General features: G+C 45.1%; 1 protein-coding gene across 10 annotated transcripts in view; it reads right to left on the minus strand.

The window, feature by feature from the left end:
• Positions 1 to 15,048, minus strand: part of LOC139250519 (6-phosphofructo-2-kinase/fructose-2,6-bisphosphatase 4-like) — a 282,039-nt gene that overhangs the window by 48,242 nt on the left and 218,749 nt on the right. For all 10 annotated transcript variants that reach the window (XR_011591316.1, XM_070872895.1, XM_070872897.1 and 7 more), the window contains 2 exons: positions 14,781 to 14,843; positions 11,546 to 11,610 (listed from right to left, as the gene is read on the minus strand). Coding sequence is in view for 9 of the 10 variants with exons in the window: in XM_070872895.1 (XP_070728996.1) it covers positions 11,546 to 11,610; positions 14,781 to 14,843 (128 nt within the window). In the remaining variant the exon portion in view is untranslated. The remainder of the gene's footprint in view (positions 1 to 11,545; positions 11,611 to 14,780; positions 14,844 to 15,048) is intronic.

The following is a 15,048-nucleotide window of genomic DNA, read 5'->3' on the forward strand; positions in this document are numbered from 1 at the left end:
CCCAAAAGTTCAGGAACGGATGTCAGAGCTCATTTGTGCGCCAGTTTGGGCCTTTATTATTTGGGCCACTGTTACAATAACAACACGTCCACACGATAGTAACGACTTAATTCAAGAGTGGTATAGAAACAAACAAGAAAGGGAAGATGGGAAGGGACTCTTGGAAAAATTATAAATGGACGTTAGGTATACTGATCATTTTAGCGACAGGGAACTCCCGGCAGGAGGAAGAAGTTCTAAAAGAAGGAAGAGTATGGAAGGGAAATATGGTATGGGAAAGAAGTAATAGTGCAAGGCAACAAGGCAATTTTATGTGCCCAGTAGGCCAAAGTTGTAAAGTAGGGAACTTTACGGCACGATGTGAGGCGTGTGGAATGAAAGAAGAAAGAGGGGAATTCCAGTTTATATTGGGGAAAGGGTATCAGTTGTTCATAGAATACCAGGCCGATGTGTGGATGAAGTGTACCCACAGCACGGGGAAAAACAAGAGATGGGGGTACATCGGAGGGCCGGACGAGAGAAAAGACTCCCTCCGTTATTCATTTACAAGTATGGTAGAAGGGCAGCGGATGTTGTGCATGAATAACACCCCGGTGAATGGAGGAGACCCATTCGTGGTAAAATGGTCAGTCAAAGAATCTGGCCACCCAGAAGACCGGGACCCGGGACATCTAAAAAGGATACTGACCACTTGCATCACAGTGGTAAGATCCCCAGGTGTATTAAATCTAACAATACGAATTAAATATCCCCCAAAGAAAGAAGATGGTTGCCACACAACCAGTGTTAAAGTATCTTTTGAAAAAGAAAGACCCCAAAGAAAGAAACGGGATGTATTAGAGACTGTGTTAGGTGGAGTGGGAGCAGGAATAGGAGCATTGAACTCCATGGATATCGAGACCCTACAAAATAAAATCCAGGCCGTCGGAGGACTGGTAGGGGAAGATATAAAAATCAGAAATGCCTGGGATGAAGGATTACAGCAATTACAGATATCAGGTTACGTCATAAACGAAATGACCTGGGAACAGAATGAAAGGGTAGAGAAGGAAATAGAGAACCTAATAAAGGAACAACAGGGAGAAAACAAGTACACCCATTGCCTGTTTAAAGAAATGATCAGACAGCTATTAAGAGCCGAGTTAGAAAGGAAAATATTATCCTTCCATGCTAACACATGGTAAAGGTTGCTGGAAATTAACAAAAGAGATAAGCTTCTTAATTTAACCATTAACCCTCAAAAAAGATATACCAGTTGTAATTCAAAAGGATGTAACGTTACTGTGGAGATAGTAAGTAAGAAATTGTGTGTCAGTTCCAAGTAATGCCCCAGCTGTTTGGACAGAACTTCTGGTACCCAGAATTTAAAGGAGATTGGGTCGATGAGAAGAATATGACACATCACCAGAGGGGATGTGTTAGGTGGCCATTCGGAATGGTATGTCCCCATCAGACCGCCATATACGAACCATGCTCACTGAGACACTCCATTGGAGTATGTAAATGGGAATTAAAGCTAACAAATGACACTGATATTACGGAAATAGGACAGAATGAGGTCTGTGTGACAGGAAATAAACCTGTCTATCTGGATGGAATTTTGTATAAACCCCCCATTAATAAATGCGTGAGAAGAGTCTACACCCTGTATGACCCTGAAGTAAAAAGAACTTATACCTTTGGGTAATGGCAAAATGTAGAAAAATATCTGTCTATGCACAAGATTGAACCCTTACCCCCCGTAATTAATTTGACCAGACTGCACAATTTGATACGGAATGACAAGAAAATTGAGGAAGCTCTGTCAAAGCAAGGCAGAGACAGCCACCAATTTAGAGTCGAAATGAGTTACAAGAAGGGGCAACTAGTGAGAATCGCAGACGAAGTCACCTCTTTGACAGTACACCACTGGTGGGATGTGTTTACCGGATGGTCCCCAAAAGCTACAGCAGTACTGAAGCTTGCTATACACCCCATAGTAATCGTAGGTGTGGTTATGCTTGTATTATTAATAATCCTTTGCGGAATGTGGATAAAATTAAAAAATTTAATTAGTCAAGTAATAGGCCTGATCTCCGAAATAGAAAGAAAAAGTGTGTGCATGAAAGAAAGGTTAAGTCGCTTAGAGGAAAAGGTTGATGAAGACGAATATCTCAAAATGCGACCCTATCCTGAAGGGTATGAACCCCCTTTTGCGCAAGAAGAGAATATAGGAAATTGTGTTGATCTGAAAAAAAAGATCAACAAGGAGGGAATTGTGGCAGAAAGAATCTATGAATCTATGGCTTATGGTAAAGGGAAGGGTTAAATAATAGGACGAGAACAACACCCACACTTTTTAGCCTTAAAACTTAGAAATGTAATTAAATGACTATCCGGTATTAAAAGGGAGTCTCCTGATATTCTGCTTATCAGACTGTGAACAGGGAGAAACTATGCAAGGACAGATAGAGTGTGTGCCTCCCGAGACGACCTTTGTACTCACGGAACTAATGAATAAGATTCTTTTTCTATTTCTGTATTCTATTTCTGTATAAAGATAGGGACAATTTGCTTGTACAGGAGAGTTTTCTGCCTTGGTACGGTCCAAGCAGGCTCTCCGAGATATCTCGCTTTTTTAAAAATAAAATTCTCTCGAAGCATGACTCTGAAAGCCTCCGCCTGAGTTAATTAACTTAGAAATTTCCTCGACAAAAAGAGATGGCGGAAGTTATAGCAGATGCATGTGTTATAATCTACCAAAATTCTCTGGACTCTGGGGAGGTACCAGCGGATTGGAGAGCAGCTAATGTAACGCCTCTGTTTAAAAAAGGGGGCAGGCAAAAGGCAGGTAACTATAGGTCGGTTAGTTTAACATCTGTAGTGGGGAAAATGCTTGAAACTATCATTAAGGAAGAAATAGCGGGACATCTGGATAGGAATAGTGCAATCAAGCAGACGCAGCATGGATTCATGAAAGGGAAATCATGTTTAACTAACTTACTGGAATTCTTTGAGGATATAACGAGCATGGTGGATAGAGATGTACCAATGGATGTGGTGTATTTAGATTTCCAAAAGGCATTTGATAAGGTGCCACACAAAAGGTTACTGCAGAAGATAAAGGTACGCGGAGTCAGAGGAAATGTATTAGCATGGATAGAGAATTGGCTGGCGAACAGAAAGCAGAGAGTCGGGATAAATGGGTCCTTTTCCTGTTGGAAATCAGTGGTTAGTGGTGTGCCACAGGGATCAGTACTGGGACCACAACTGTTTACAATATACATAGATGACCTAGAAGAGGGGACAGAGTGTAGTGCAACAAAATTTGCAGATGACACTAAGATTAGTGGGAAAGCGGGTTGTGTAGAGGACTCACAGAGGCTGCAAGGAGATTTGGATAGGTTAAGCGAATGGGCTAAGGTTTGGCAGATGGAATACAATGTCGGAAAGTGTGAGGTCATCCACCTTGGGAAAAAAAACAGTAAAAGGGAATATTATTTGAATGGGGAGAAATTACAACATGCTGTGGTGCAGAGGGACCTGGGGATCCTTGTGCATGAAATCATGAAACTCAAAAGGTTAGTTTGCAGGTGCAGCAGGTAATCAGGAAGGCAAATGGAATGTTGGCCTTCATTGCGAAAGGGATGGAGTACAAAAGCAGGGAGGTCCTGCTGCAACTGTATAAGGTATTGGTAAGGCCGCACCTGGAGTACTGCGTGCAGTTTTGGTCACCTTACTTAAGGAAGGATATACTAGCTTTGGAGGGGGTACAGAGACGATTCACTAGGCTGATTCGAGAAATGATGATAGATTGAGTAGACTGGGTCTTTACTCCTTGGAGTTCAGAAGGATGAGGGGTGATCTTATAGAAACATTTAAAATCATGAAAGGGATAGACAAGATAGAGGCAGAGAGGTTGTTTCCATTGGTGGGGGAGACTAGAACTAGGGGGCACAGTCTCAAAATACGGAGGAGCCAATTTAAAACCGAGTTGAGAAAGAATTTCTTCTCCCAGAGGGTTGTGAATCTGTGGAATTCTCTGAGCAGTTGAGGCTGGCTCATTGAATGTTTTCAAGTCAAAGATAGATAGATTTTTAAGCAATAAGGGAATTAAGGGTTACGGGGAGAGGTTGGGTAAGTGGAGCTGAGTCCACGACCAGATCAGCCATGATCTTATTGAATGGCGGAGCAGGCTCGAGGGGCTAGATGGCCTACTCCTGTTCCTAATTCTTATGTTCTTATGATCATAGAGCTATTGAAGATTATGAAGAGGTTCGATAAGATTGACGTAGAGAAAATGTTTCCACTTGTGGGAAGATTAAAAATAGGGGCCATAAATATAAGAATCACTAATAAATCCAATCAGGAATTCAGGAGAAACGTCTTTACCCAGATTCTGGTGAGAATGTGGAACACTGCCACAGGGAGTGGTTGAGGCAAATAACAGATTAATTTAAGGGAAAGCGAGCTAAGTACATGAGGGAGAAAGGAACATAAACACCAGTACGGACCAGTTGGGCCAAATCACCTGTTCATGTCCTGCAAATACTCTAACACTGGGTAATCACAATTGATTGACTACTTGTGAAATGCTGCCACTGTTAAGTGGACACATGCAGCAGTCAATACATGCACAGTGAGATCCAATAAACAGCCAATGAAGTAAATACTCAGATTTTGGAGGAGTGCTGTCCAGAACCCCAGCAGGTCTCCGTGCTCTTCTTTGAATAACGCAGGGCTCTTTTATATCCACCCGAGGGGGCAGACTGGGCATCGATTTTCTCATCTGAAAGATGGCACTTCCAACAGCTCCCTCAGTACTGCCCCTCCGACAGTGTAGCGCTCCCTCAGTACTGCCCCTCCGACAGTGCAGCACTCCCTCAGTACTGCCCCTCCGACAGTGCAGCACTCCCTCAGTACTGCAGTGGAGTGTCGGCCTGGATCATGTGCTTGAGTCTCTGGAGTGGTGCTTGGACCCATGACCTTCTGATTCAGAGACGAGAGAGCTACCCACTGATCTAAATTGATAAAACTATGCAGCCAAGCATGACTGAAGGCAACACTTCAATTGCCAGAGCAAACTTTTCAGGCACTAAACTGTAATCTTAAAGCCGTGAAGCATGGTAGTACCGTGCCCAAAAGGAAATCCAGATTCGGAGTTTCCAGAGCGTAATAAAGAACCATGTTCTACTTACGATGTAGCTTGAATGTGTTAACCATCTTTTCAAAATCGGTTATAAATATGCTGTTCAAATACGGTTTGACCCAGAAACTAACTGTCTTCCAGTGCTGGTTGAAAGCAGCTTCACGCTGCGCATACTAATGACTGGCTTCAGAGACACCATGCAGCCATGCCCAACAGCAGTGCCCTGTATTCATTCCACCAGCACATGCAGAGGGGCGCAGTGCAGTCCTTCTCCTCCTCCTCACAAACAAAGGCATGCTCCCAGTGTTAAACTTCCTGCTCACTTCTTACCAGAGTTAAAGATTATTGCCGTTAAATCTCAGCTTGCGCTACATCCTTTCATCAACCTCACAAAGTAAGGCCCGAACTCTCTCACGAGCACAAACCGTGTCCAAAGCACTCTGTTCAACTCAAATGTGTTCTGCAATGTCTTTATTTTAAAATTCTCATCCTGGTTTGCAAATGCTTCCAGAGCCTCGCCCCTCCCCGCCCTAATCTCCTCCAGCTACCCACCCCACCTCTAGCTCTAATCTCCTCCAGCCACCCGTCCCCGCCACCCCCCTGCCTCCCCCCCCTCCCGGATCTCTGCACTCCTCCAATTCTGGCCTCTTGAGCTCCGATATTAATTGCTCCACCATTGGCAGCCATGACTTCAGCTCCCTGGCCTCTAAAGCTCTAGAATTCCCTCCCTAAACCTCTCCACTTCTCTCTCCTCCTTTAAAACCCTCCTTAAAACCTACCTCTTTGATCAAACTTTTCCCTAATATCTCCTTATATGGCTCGGTGTCAAACACTGATCTATAACGCTCTGCAAAGCACCTTGGTTGTGATGTTTTACAAAGTTAAAGACGCTATATAAATGCAAGTTGTTGTTGTATTAATGCTGATTAAAGGCAAGAGTGGTCACGCTGCTTATATCCACTTCAGTGCAGTCAGTTTCAGCATAAGTGCAAGGCCAGCTCAGCTCGTCACCTGACCCGTGTCCCCCAGTACAGGAATATTAATCCCGGTCCGTCTTCCCCAGTACAGGAATATTAATCCCGGCCCGTGTCCCCCAGTACAGGAATATTAATCCCGGCCCGTCTTCCTCAGTACAGGAATATTAATCCCGGCCCGTGTCCCCCAGTACAGGAATATTAATCCCGGCCCGTCTTCCCCAGTACAGGAATATTAATCCCGGCCCGTGTCCCCCAGTACAGGAATATTAATCCCGGCCCGTCTTCCTCAGTACAGGAATATTAATCCCGGCCCGTCTTCCCCAGTACAGGAATATTAATCCCGGCCCGTGTCCCCCAGTACAGGAATATTAATCCCGGCCTGTCTTCCCCAGTACAGGGAATATTAATCCTGGTCCGTGCCCCCCAGTACAGGAATATTAATCCCGGCCTGTCTTCCCCAGTACAGGGAATATTAATAATTACAAGCAGAGTGCATGTACTGATGAGATCTGGTGCCCATGGCCAAACTGGCACCAAGTTCCGTTTACCTACCACCCAGTGTGCTCGCTGAACTACATTGGCTCTCGGTCCGGTAACACTTCGATTTCAAAATTCTCATCCTTGTGTTCAAATCCCTCCATGGCCTCATAAAATCATAAAGTTTGTGGCACAGAAGGCGGCTATTCGGCCCATCGTGTCCGCACTGACCGACAAAGAGCTATCCAGCCTAATCCCCTTTTCCAGCTCTTGATCCATAGCCCTGTAGGTTACAGCACTTCAAGTGCATATCCAAGTACTTTTTAAAATGTGGTGAGGGTTTCTGCCTCTACCACCCTTTCAGGCAGTGAGTTCCAGACCCCCACCACCCTCTGGGTGAAAAAAGTTCGCCTCAACTTCCCTCTAATCCTTTCACAATTACTTTAAATCTATGTCTTCTGGTTACTGACCTCTCTAATAAGGGAAATAGGTCCTTCCTATCCACTCTATCCAGGCCCCTCATAATTTTAACTGATGTGTGGCGCTGTGATCGTAGAGTGGTCAGTACTCTGTGTTGTGGCCGCAGCAACCACGGTTCGAATCCGAGTCACGGCACAACTCGCTTTATCAGGTCAGCCATGATAGTAAATGGCAGAGCAGGCTCGCGGGGCAGACGCGAGCCTGCTCTGCCATTTCTTATGTTCTTATAAATCTTAATTAAATCTCCCCTCAGCCTCCTCTGTTACAAAGAAAACAACTCCAGCCTATCCAATCTTTCCTCATAGCTAAAATTCTCCAGTCCTGGCAATATCCTCGTAAATCTCCCAGAGTCGCAATGCTGATTCCGCCCACTAGGAGGCACAATGGACATGGTCTTCACCGCGCGGCAGATACAAGAAAAATGCAGGGAACAGCACCAACCCTTGTACATGGCCTTCTTTGACCTCACAAAGGCCTTCGACACTGTGAATCATGAGGGATTATGGAGCGTCCTCCTCCATTTTGGCTGCCCTCAAAAGTTCATCACGATCCTCCGCCTGCTTCACAATGACATGCAAGCCATGATCCTGACCAACGGTCCACCAGAGACACAATTCACGTTTGGACCGGGGTTTAGCAGGGCTGGGTCATCGCACCAAAGCTCTTCTCTATCTTCCTTGTTGCAATGCTTCATCTCGCTCTCAACAAGCTCCCCGTTGGAGTGGAGCTAAATTATAGAATAAATGAGAATCTGTTCAACCTCTGCCGCCTCCAGGCCAGATCCAAGGTCGTCCCATCCTCTGACATTGAACTACAGTACGCAGACGTCGCTTGCGTCTGCACACTCTCGGAGGCTGAATTCCAAGCCATTGTCAACACCTTCACCGAGCCGTACAAGAACATGGGCCTTAAACTAAACATCCGTAAGACAAAGTTCCTCTAGCAAACTGCCCCCACCACACAGCACTGCCCCCCAATTATCAAAATCCATGACAAGGCCTTGGACAAGATGGCCCATTTTCCATACCCCGGGAGCCTACTGTCAAACAAGAATAGACATCGATGACGAGGTCCAATACTACCTTCAGTGTGCCAGTGCAGTCTTTGGTCGCCTCAGGAAAAGTGTTTGAAGACCAGGACCTCAAATCCGGCCCCAAGCTTATGGTCTACAGAGCAATGGTGATACCCTCCCTCCTATATGGCTCAGAGACATGGACTATTTACAGCAGACACCTCAAAACACTGGAGAAGTACCACCAATGCTACCTCTGCAAGATCCTGCAAATCCACTGGCAGGATAGACGCACCGTCAGTGTCCTCGCTCAGGCCAACATCCCCAGTACTGACTACGCTCAATCAGCTCTGCTAGGTGGGCCTGCCTAACACGAGACTCCCAAAACAAGCACTCTACTTGGAGCTCCGACACGGCAAGTGAGCCCCAGGTGGACAGAGGAAATGCTTCAAGGACACCCTCAAAGTATCCTTGAAAAAATGTAACATTCCTACCGACATCTGGGAATCCGTGGCCCAAGACTGCCCAAAGTGGAGGAAAAGCATCCAAGAAGACGCTGATCACAGAGTCTCTTCGCCAAGAGCAAGCTGAAGTCAAGCGCAGGCAGCGGAAGGAGCACATGGCAACCCAGGCACTCCACCCACCTATTCCTTTAACCACCGTCTGCCCCACCTGTGACAGAGACTGTAGGTCCCGCATTGGACTCTTCAGGCACCAGAGTACTCATTTTTAGTGTGGAAGCAAGTCATCCTCGACGAAGAGGGACTGCCTATGATGATGATGAAATTTCCTCTGTACCCTCTTTAGTGCAATCACATCTTTCCTTTAATGTGGTGACCAGAACTCTACGCAGTACTCTAGCTGTGGCCTAACTCGTGTTTTATACAGTTCAAGCATAACCTCCTGCTCTTTCATTTATTAGCCGAGGAATAGAATACAAGTATCCCGTATTCCTTCTGAACGACCTGTCCTACCCCTCCCTATCTCTATAGCCTTCTCCAGCCCGACAACTCTGGCCTCGAGCATCCCCGATTTCCATCGCCCCACCATTGGCCGCCGTGCCTTCAGCTGCCGAGGCCCATAAGCTCTGGAATTCCATCCCTTATCCCCTCTGCTTCTCTCTCCTCCTTTAAGACACTCGTTAAAACCTACCCTTTGGTCACGTGTCCTAATATCTCATGTATCTCGGTGTCAGTTTTTGTTTGATAATGTACCTGTGAAGCACCTTGGGACAGTTTAGTGCATTAAAGGTGCTATATAAATGCAAGTTGTTGTTGTAGAGGCCTCACAGATCTGGAGCAAAGGAAGCAACATGCACTTATTTTAAATGTTGCCTTTATTCCAGCACAGGCACGATGGGTCTCCTTCTGTGCGGGATCATTGTATAAGCCTCTCCGGTTTGCAGCTAGTTAATGAGCATCTCAATAAATTACTTCTGTTGTGAACTTAGCGAGAAAATATAATGGAATGCAAGTAAAATTTCATTTTTAAACCCATGCTGCCAGTGGCCCCGAATCATTATCTTTATATCAAAGAGCTGTGACGAGGATTTTACAACAAGTGTATCTGGACATTGTGTTAAATTGGTGGAAAACTGCACATGTTTATAGCAAAAGGCTCCCGCTAGCCTCCCCTCGTCATCATACACCACAGCAACCAAGCTTGCATCGAGCAAGTCAGGAGACCAGAGCCCATTAAAATCCATATACCCACTTAAATTAGTGCCTGGATTTCTGCCACCAAATCACTTAACAATAAAAACATGGAGTCTCATTTTAAAGAAACCAACTCGGGTTAACATCTGTTCACAGTTAAATATTCTCGTATGGGGAATGGGTCTCATCATGAGTGCAGGTGTGCTGGCTCCCTCCAGTAGTGCAACGAGTTCTCGCAATAGGTCGTCGGGGGCCTGGGGTCGTCGAGGAGCCTGGGGTATCCAGGTCCTGGGGTCAATGTATTACACTATGTATTTCATTTGTATCATTTTCAAAGAAGTCGAGATGTGTGGGAGGACCTTATTGTTGGGACTTTCCAGGTATTCCTCTACACCGGCTTGCATTAGTTCCCCTATTATTGATGCTGGGCTAACAGGCCTGGAGTTACCTGGCCAATGGCTGTTGCCCAGTGTAAGTACCGATGGTACACTTGCTTCGAGGCCAGCGAGACCTCACTAGTGCCCAATCCCTCGATGTCAACAGATGCCCCCAAACATCCCAAGGCACATTCTGGGGCCCAGAGTACCACTGGCCCAGGTCATTTGTTAGTCATGAGCCCCTTTAACTTAAGTTTGCAAAACTAACCTCAAAATCTTCTGGAATATTAGCTGTACTAACTACATAAACTGGGTAGCAAGGTAGTGAATAGTTCACAGAAATAATGGGGTAATATTGAGTTTGCGCGATGGTGTAAGACAGGCGACAGCGACTTGGCAGCCCGTTTTACATCGCTCCCCACTGAGGTCAATAGAAATAAAAATGGGGAGAGATGTAAAACATGCTGCCAACTCGATATCACCGTTTTACACGAGCGCACAAAGTCAAAATTACCCCCATTCAATTTTATTTCCTCTTCAGTTTCACTCCCATATTCATCCTTTAGAATTCTGACTTACTCTCACTGTCAATCAATCCTGCAATACTGTGCTCAATTTCTATACTCTTTTCCATCTCTTGGGCTTTCTGTGCATTTTACCTTTTATAACCAATTATTCCACCCTTCCCACAGTCCCCAGTCTCTCTCTTCGCCTCCCCCCCCTCCCGGCCCCCCGCACGAGTCTTTGTACAGCTTGTTTCTCTTATTTCCATTTTTCCTATTGTTAGATCCAATCATGTAAGTTTTAAAAGTGTCCCTATTGGGTTCTGGCCCTTCCTGCTGCTGAATGCCAGGTAACCACAAGTGTAACCAGACTGGTGACTGGTCTCAGAGGCAGCACTACTCCTGGATTAGTGTTGTTGTGGTCACTAGCGAGAATCAGGACAAGATGTCAGTTACTCCAGTGGGCTGTGATCCACACTGGATCTGGTCTTACAGTCACTCCCTCCCATTCTCTCACCGATTGCCATTAGGACAGTGGACTGGTTAAAGTCGCCCACCATTACACGCCCTTCTTCGCTCGTTGTATAATGTGTTGTTATCCTGCTCAGGACAGCCCTCGCACACCCCTATTTGGCCCTTCACTCCACCTGACCAACTGCTGACACTTTGTGTCATCTGGCTGCTGAAAAAGATTTTTATTCACTTCGGCATTGAGTAAACTACATGGACTCTGAGCAATGAAGGAGATAAAAGAATGTCCCATCCCGGTTACTGGGCGGTGGGTGCAAAGGGCAAAGGCTGCCAGTGTTTGACATCAAACTCCACACACTCCCTCTCGGGGATAGTTCACCACCATTCCCAGGAGCAGCCAGTATAACCACACCAAACCGACTGGAGAGTTACTCATTGAATAACTTCAGCTGGTTTCCACCTTACCTCTGGTTTTTCTCGGTGTGTGTTGACAGCTTCAATATTGAGGAAAATGGATTCGACTTTACAGCCTAAGAGGCAACAAACAAGCAACAGTCAAACAATGTTCGTTCATATTTTAAATGAAGATTATTATTAGAATCTTTCATGCAGTTGCTGGAAAATAATTTTTTGCCACAGTGGCGGTCTATGCTAAATCGATGAGGACGTTTTGAAAGATACGAATCGTTCCTTTCACATGATTATAAATGGGTTTCCAGTGCAATGGGGCTGTGAAAAATCAGTCCCAGTGAGGCCTCAATTCATCGCAAGCGAGAGGGCCTCGCCCTGCACTGAAAACTCTCCACAATTCCCATCACAACAACTCGCTGCATGAAAAATCTCATCTTCCCTCAGGCTCTTTTGTCATCGAATCGAGATGTTCAAAATGATTAAGGGATTCAATAGGGTAGATACATAAAAGTGATTTACGTTGATAGCTGAATCCAAAACAAGAGGGTATCATTTTAAAATTAGAGCTCAGCTATTTAGGAGTGAATTCAGGAAGCACTTTTACACAAGTGGTAGTGGAAATCCGGAAATCAAATTTTCAAGACTGAGATTGATAGATTTCGATCGATAGGGTGGTGGAGGCAGACTCGATCGTTGGCTAAGTAGCTGAAGAAAAAAAAATTTGCAGGGCTACGGGGAAAGGGCGGGAAAGTGGGACCAGCTGAAGTGCTCTTGTGCTGTAAACTTTCTATGATTTTTGTTCAGCAAATGTATCAAGGGTTAGAATCACAGAATGATACACATAGTAGGACACCATTCGGCCCATCGTGCCTGTGCCAGCTGTCCAATTAATCCCACTCCCTTGCTCTATCCACACAGCCCTCCCAATGTTTCCCTTCAAGTATTTACCCAACTCCCTTTTGAAAGTCACTATTGAATCTGCCTCCACCGCCCTTTCAGGCAGCGCAGTCCAGATCACAACCCGCTGTGAGAAAAAATGTTTCCTCATGTCACATCTGGTTCTTTTGCCAATCACCTTAACTCTGTGCCCTCTGGTTACCGAACCTTCTGCCACTGGAAAGTTTCTCCTTATTTACTCTACCAAAACGCTTCATAATTTTGAACACCTCTGTCAAGTCTCTTCACCATCTCTGCTCTAAATAGAACAACCCCAGCTTCTCCAGTCTCTTCACATAAGCTCCTCATCCCTGGAGTCATTCTAGTAAATCTCTTCTGCATCATCTCCAAGGCCTTGACATTCTTTTTTTAAAGTGTGGTGCCCAGCTGAGGTATAATCAGTGCTTTATAAAGTTTTAGCATAACTTGGCCTTTATTACAAGATATTTTGAGTACAAGAGTAAAGATGTCTTACTGCAATTATATAGGGCCCTGGTGAGACCACACCCAGAGTATTATGTACAGTTTTGGTCTCCTTCCCCAAGGAAGGATATACTTGCCATAGAGGGAGTGCAAGACTGATTCCTGGGATGGAGGGGTTGTCCTATGAGGAGAGATTGAACAGACTAGGCCTATATTCTCTAGTGTTTAGAAGAATGAGAGATGATCTCATTGAAACATACAACATTCTTACGGGGCTTGACAGGGTAGATGCAGGGAGGATGTTTCCTCTGGCTGGGGAGTCCAGAACCAGTGCTCACAGTCTCAGAATAAGGGGTCAGCCATTTTGGACTGAGATGAGGAGAAATTTCTTCACTCAGAGGGTGGTGAATCTTTGGAATTCTCTGCCCTCGAGGGCTGTGGAGGCTCAGTTGTTGAGTATATTCAAGGCTGAGATCAATAGGGGATATTAAGTGAATCAAGGGACATGGGGATAGTGCAGGAAAGTGGAGTTGAGGTAGAAAATCAGCCATGGTCTTACTGAATGGCGGAGCAGGCTCGAGGGGCCAAATGGCCTACTCCTAGTTCTTTGCTTTTGTATTCTATTTATAAATAGAGAAATAGAGAATTCCATATGCTTTTTTAACAGCCTTCTCAACTTGTCCTGCAACCTTCAAAGATTTGTGTACATACACCCCCAGGTCTCTCTGTTCCTGCAATCCCTGTAAAATTGCATTATTTAGTTTATATTGCCTCTCCTCATTCTTTCTTCCAAAAATGTATCATTTCACAGCGTTAAATTCCATCTGCCATGTGTCTGCCCATTTCACCAGTCTGTCTGTGCCCTCCTGAAGTCTGTTACTATCCTCCTCATTGTTTACTACATTTCCGAGTTTCATGTCGTCTGCAAACTTTGAAATTATACCCTGTATGCCCAAGTCCAGGTCATTAAAATGTATCAAAATGAACAGTGGTCCCAAAACCTACCCCCAGGATACAGCACTGTACACTTCCCTCCAGACCGAAAACAACCGTCCACTACTCCCTGCTTTCTGTCCCTTAGCCAATGTTGAATCCACGCTGCCACTGTCCCTTTAATCCCATGAGCTTCAATTTTGCTAACAAATCTATTATGTGGCACTTTATCCAATGTACTTAGAAAGTCCACATACACAACACTACCCTTATTACTTCAAAGAACGCGATTATTTTAGTCAAATGCGATTTGCCATTAACTAATCCAAGCTGTCATTTATTAGCTCATACTTTTCCAAGTGCAAATTAATTTTGTCCCAGGTTATTGTCTTTAAAAGTTCCTCTACTACTGAGATTAGGCTGACTGGCCTGTAGTAGCCAGGCTTTAAACAGGGGAGTAACCGTTGCAGCACCGACACCTTATCGAAGGAGGACTGGAAGATTGTGGCCACAGCCTCTGCAATTTCCACCCTTACTTACCCCAGTAATCTAGGATGCATCCCATCCAGACCCGGTCATTTTCTACTTTGAGTAGCTTCTCGTTATTTTTATCCTATCCAATATCGCTACTGCCTCTTCCTTTACTACGACATTATATGCTGAAGACAGATGCAAAATTCTCATTTAGTACCTCAGCCATACCCTGTGCCTCCACAACAAGATTACCTTGTTGGTCCCTAATCGGCCCCACCCTTCATTCGAATACCTTTTTACTATTTGTGTTTATAAAAGACCTGGGTTCCCTTTTAGGTTAGCCGCTAATCCATTCTCATACTCTCTCTTTGCTCCTCGGATTCCCTTGAATATGGACCAAAGGCATTAGATCAGCCATGAACTCATTCAATGGAAGAATAGTCTCGAGGGGCTGAATGGCCTGCTCCTGACCCCACGTTCACCGTTTAGCTCACAAAGCCGTGTTACAGTCCAACATCCTCACCGTATGCAACTGGGGTCAGCTTTAAGACAGTGTGCAGCGGGCACTTCAGGTATGGGAGTTCCTCTGGAAATACAAGAATGGTATATTGTAATTATAAATCATTGTGGCCAGAAGAGCAAACATGGAATCCTAACCCCCCTTCAGCAAAATTAAACGCAGATCCCGAATTTCCTCGCCATCGTCAGCATTGCACCATTATTACATTAATAAGATCAAAGAAAGTTGCATCTTTGCACATTTGGGCAAATTTACGCAGTTACTGCGCTAA

This window comes from Pristiophorus japonicus, unplaced genomic scaffold (genome assembly GCF_044704955.1).
Source record: "Pristiophorus japonicus isolate sPriJap1 unplaced genomic scaffold, sPriJap1.hap1 HAP1_SCAFFOLD_384, whole genome shotgun sequence".
NCBI lineage: Eukaryota > Metazoa > Chordata > Chondrichthyes > Pristiophoridae > Pristiophorus > Pristiophorus japonicus.